General features: G+C 43.7%; 1 protein-coding gene across 1 annotated transcript in view; it reads left to right on the forward strand.

The window, feature by feature from the left end:
• Positions 1-5,086, forward strand: part of CFAP221 (cilia and flagella associated protein 221) — a 120,095-nt gene that overhangs the window by 100,873 nt on the left and 14,136 nt on the right. Inside the window, exon 21 of the mRNA XM_011941714.1 lies at positions 1,808-1,900. Coding sequence (XP_011797104.1) covers positions 1,808-1,900 — 93 coding nt within the window. The remainder of the gene's footprint in view (positions 1-1,807; positions 1,901-5,086) is intronic.

Raw genomic sequence — 5,086 nt, forward strand, 5'->3', positions numbered from 1 at the left:
ATGTGGTTATGGAATTTCTGTGAAATACTGTGATTTGTTTCAGTTTGCTTTCAGTCTTTGTTTTTTATTTCACTTTCTTATTGATTTGATTTTATTTTTTCAATATGTTGAACAATAACATGTTTTCCAAACTCAAAACTACATTAAAGGCATATTCAGGGAAGTGTCACTCCCTCCAATCTCCCTCCAGCCCCTGGCAGGTAGCCAGCTTGGTTTCTAACGTATCCTTCCTGTGTTTCTCTTTATAATGGGAATCAGAATGTATATATTTTTCTTATTTTCCCTTCTGTCTTACACAAAAAGTGGCATTCTAGATATGCTTTTCTGCATTTGTTTTTTTTTTTTCACTTAATATCTCCAGAAAGTCACTCTATATCAGCTCACAGATGCTTTCCTCATTCTTTTCCCATTAGTCAAAACCACGGTGCTATAATTTTTTTTCTCAATCAGTCTTCATACTTGGCAAGCGGGTGCATTTTTGCACAATAACAAAACAAAGATAAGAATATTATTTCAAAGACATATGTGCTCACACAAAGGAGCCGTCAGTTAATCCCTGCTTTCCATTCCTGCCTCCTGCCCTACCTTCAGCTTCAGCCTTTCCAGCATCTGTGAGGAGGTCTGTTTCCTTCCGAGTGGGTTCCAGGCTCTGTCATTCTTCGCTGTTTTTCATGAGACAGCATTCTCCAGGCTTCTAGAAATTTATTCCAGAAAATGATTGAAAACTTGTATCCATTGATGTCTTTTCTCCTGTTCTCTTGGCTGTTGTGTGTTCGGTTTTTATTCCTTCTATATCATCTGAAATGTGTGTGTGGAAGGAGTCGAGACCCCCAAAAAGTGCTCATTCCATCCACTTGAAACAAAGGGCTGCTGCCAAGTTTAAAATAACAATGTATTTTCCACCGTATCTCAATTCCTTTAACATTCTCAATACCCAGAAATTTTTATATAAAACTCTAAAGTTATAAATACTAAATAATACACAAGGAGGTGGGGAGGAAGATATGAAATGGAATAGAATGTCTAAGAAGGAGTATAAAGGTGGAGGGAAAATACTAGGACCAAAAGTAAACTACCTGTATTAGCGTGTTCTCTCCTTGCTATAAAGAAATACCTGAAACTGAGTCATTCATAAGAAAAGAGGTTTAATTGGCTCATGGTTCCATAAGCTGTACAGGAAGCATGATGACTTCCGCTCGGCTTCTGGGGAGGCCTCAGGGAACTTACAATCATGGTGGAAGGCAAAGGGGAAGCCAGCACCTCACATGGCCAGAGCAGGAGGAAGCGTGAGGGGGAGGTGACACACACTTTTAAACAACCAGATCTCACTGTAACGCCCTCACTCACCATCATGAGAACAGCACCAAGGGGATGGTGCTAACCCACTCCTGAGAACTCCACCGCCATGATCCAATCACCTCCCGCCAGGCTCCACCTCCAACGCTGGGAATTACTATTCAACATGAGATTTGGTGGGGACACAGGTCCAAACCACATCAGTATCTAACTACACTCACCCCAGGAGATGATACAATTTCAGACACTACACACTGAAAAATTATAGTATTCTCTTTTTGAACTCCAGGAAGTGTCTTGCTTGGCAGTATTCTCCCGGGTTTGCCTGGGGCCTATTGCATCCCCTGCCTTTGCCTCTGGGAACCATAAATGGCTTTTCAAGAGTGAGGGAGGACAGAGTAGTAGAGGCCTCGCCAGTGGTAAAATAAAAATGCTTTAGAAAATTATGTAAAGACCCCAAGACTTCTAGTATGAGTCTTCATCCTTGACTGCTTGTGTGGTTTTTCCACAGCTGCGATTCCTTCAATTCATTTATGCTTCCGATAGACGTCCCTGCCATTCTCGATGCCTTACCAGAAGAAGACAGACTAGAAACAGCTGAACGGTATTTTTTTTTAACCTTTAGCCTCTAATGTGGTCTGTTTTCCAAAAATATGTGAGGTGCTGTGAGGAACTTCAGAAGAGCCCACAGTGCCTGAGCTTGCAACTCAAATGAGAAGATAAGGCTGACACCCATCCACACCACCACCTAGATAAGATGTTAAATTCATGGTGGAGAATCGACAGTCTCTAAGCTCTACGACTTCCTGATCTTTAGCTGTTCCAGGAGCTCAAGGGAGAGGAGATCTGAGGTGGTGCCAGATGGCCTTGGAAGGCTTCAGGGGTCACATGGACTTGGGTTAGTGTGTGAAAGATAGGTAGGGCTTGGATGGGCATAAAGAAATACAAGTCCAGAAGCAAGGCACTTACATTTGATTTTACTGATCAGCACCCAACAGCCAGTGGAAATGGTCTCGAATCTCCTATCCATGTGCTCATTTACACCTGATGTCTACAGACACCGCAGCAGAGCTGAGAATGGGAAACCTGAGCCAAGCAGAGCCCATGCCCTTGTCCCAGGGCAGCTTTTCCATCGTGAGCGCCACGGCATGCAGCATTTGCACGTCCAGCTCACACGTGTTTCCAGCTGGCTCACCTGGCATTGCCCCATTTGCAAATGCCTCTAGATCTGAGTCATGACTTCCTCTTTTTTAAAAATATACTTAGCTACTTATTATATCACCACATAATTTCAGGGAGAAAATTAGAAGTTCCATATGTTCTAAAGCAGATACTTTCTACCAGGCAAAAGTAAAATTCATTTAAGTTTTCTAGTTTAGTTAACCAACATAGCATAAATTTGTATACAAACTCATCTCTCATTAAAATTAGATTCCATTAGAAGATTATAGAGCACCCAAAACGTTGTATAGAATAGTGTGATGAAGGGGTAGGCTGTGGGTTCAACACCACCCCCCTCACCACCGCCACTCACTCACAGTACACCTTGGGCAACTGACTTCACCTCTCAGTGCCCCAGTGTCCTCATCTTCAAATGGAATGGTCCCAGGACCCATTTCATGGGTTGCTATGAAAAGCAAATGAATTAATCCATGTCCAATGTTTAGTTCAGTGCCTCACACATAGTAAGGTTTTGATAAGTAGCTATACTACCATTAATGACCCTGGTATTCCAAACCCCTAGCCCAGTATCTGACACTTGGTAGACAAGCAACAGCTCACTTTAGAATGAAGTTGTATCACCCAATAGTAACATTATGAGAAAATAAAAATAAGAGAAGATACATGGTTAGATTTCCAAAACATCAGATGAAGATGTATTTATGTCCCAAGAGGTTTTCCTCCTTCCGGTGTTATATCTCAAGTGTGGAAGATGAATAAATGTTTCCGATATTTTTAAATTTTGATTTTTCATGTCTTTGGGGGTATGAAGGAGCACTTGGATCTGCTGCTGTATCTGTGACAGCAGAGTCGGGGTATAGCACAGAGAGGGCCACCAGCCCTGCATGACGAGAGCTCTGGCACATTGGGAAGACTCTTGGTCCCAGAGTTCCTCCCTACCCACTATTTCCTGAACTCCTATTACTGAAGACCCATTCCTTTAGCTTTGCGCTTTGTTTCTATTAAACTACCTCTGGGGAGGGAATATTTTGAGTCTCACTTAAAACTCAGTATAAAATCACCAGAGCCTTTTTAGAGTTCAGGCTTGAGGGTCAGTGGCAGGAGAGGTGATGGGAATGAGAAGACTCCTGGTCCAGTGGGGAGGTCCCGGAAAACACCAGGAGAGGACAAGTGAAAAGCTGGAAACACAAACGGCCAACTTAGCCTCTTTACCAAAAGCCAGAAGCTCCCGCGTGCTTCTGTTTGACGGGTGTAAAGTACTGGCATGAAACGTCTGGGCTCTGATCACTGTTGAGGCCAAGCGACCAGCCCTGTGCCTGCCTGATCATCCCACTTTTGGCTGTGACTCCTGCGCCGGTAGCAGTTACGTAGGATTGCATTGCCTCCAAGCGAGTGAAGGAAGTGTTCTGAAGTATATTTCTGTGGTGAGATGGATGTCTTCATTTTTATTTGAGATGGGGCTTATGAAAGAATTGTGCCTATACATGGTCTTTGCTTTCTCACTGCCCAAATGAAGCTATCAGTATTTAACTCCTGTCACTTACCAAAACATTATAGAAACTACAGACAGCACCTGGCTTACATTGGTTTGACTTATGATTTTTCAACTTTACAGTGGTGTGAAAGTGACTTATTCAGTACACTCCTCGACTTATGATGGGGTTCTGTTCAGATCAACCCATTGTGAGTTGAAAATATCATAAGTCAAAAATGCACTTTCGACTCACGATATTTTCAACTCATGATGGGTCTAATGGGACCTAACCTCATTATAAGTCAAAGAGCATCCATATTTATCAATATATTTTTCTGACTGTTTCTTTGACATCTGCAAAGGTTCTTAGGTCTAGTTTAGTAAGACAGAACACAAGTACAGTAAGCCAGGCAAAGCAGATGTATGACTCACAGATAGGCAGCAAGAATAAACAGAAGCCTAGGATCCAGGGTGAGCCACCTCACCAAGGCTTAGTAAAGCTGCCCAGGGCAGATGCAGTCTCGTCTGCATGTCTGCCACATTGCATCACAGCTGAGGGACCCCAAAAGCACTTTACTTTGGGTTTTATTCCCTGAGTGTCACAGGGATGGCTGAGCTTAAGCACTGCAGAACATTCTGTTCTGAGAGGAACAAGGACACAGCCCTGCTGTTTATCTTAGGATGTTGCATTCTCAGTACATCCTGTCCAAGAATTGCAAGCAAGAGAGGGAAGAACTGGGTAGACCAAGGCCATCTGAGGACCTGGCCTCCTGTAGCAACCCTACTGATGTGCACTCCTTAGCTCCGTTGTTCAAAAATGTTTTCATTCTTAACACATAAACACTTTTGCATTCTAGGCCGGGCGCAGTGGCTCACGCCTATAATCCCAGCACTTTGGGAGGCCGAGGCGGGCAGATCACAAGGTCAGGAGATCAAGACCATCCTGGCTAACATGGTGAAACCCCATCTCTACTAAAAATACAAAAAAAATTAGCCAGGTGTGGTGGCTGGTGCCCGTAGTCCCAGCTACTTGGGAGGCCGAGGCAGGAGAATGGCATGAACCCGGGAGGCGGAGAGTTCAGTGAGCCAAGATGGTGCCACTGCACTCCAGCCTGGGAGACAGAGCAAGACTCT

Source organism: Colobus angolensis, unplaced genomic scaffold (genome assembly GCF_000951035.1).
Source record: "Colobus angolensis palliatus isolate OR3802 unplaced genomic scaffold, Cang.pa_1.0 Scaffold20, whole genome shotgun sequence".
NCBI lineage: Eukaryota > Metazoa > Chordata > Mammalia > Primates > Cercopithecidae > Colobus > Colobus angolensis.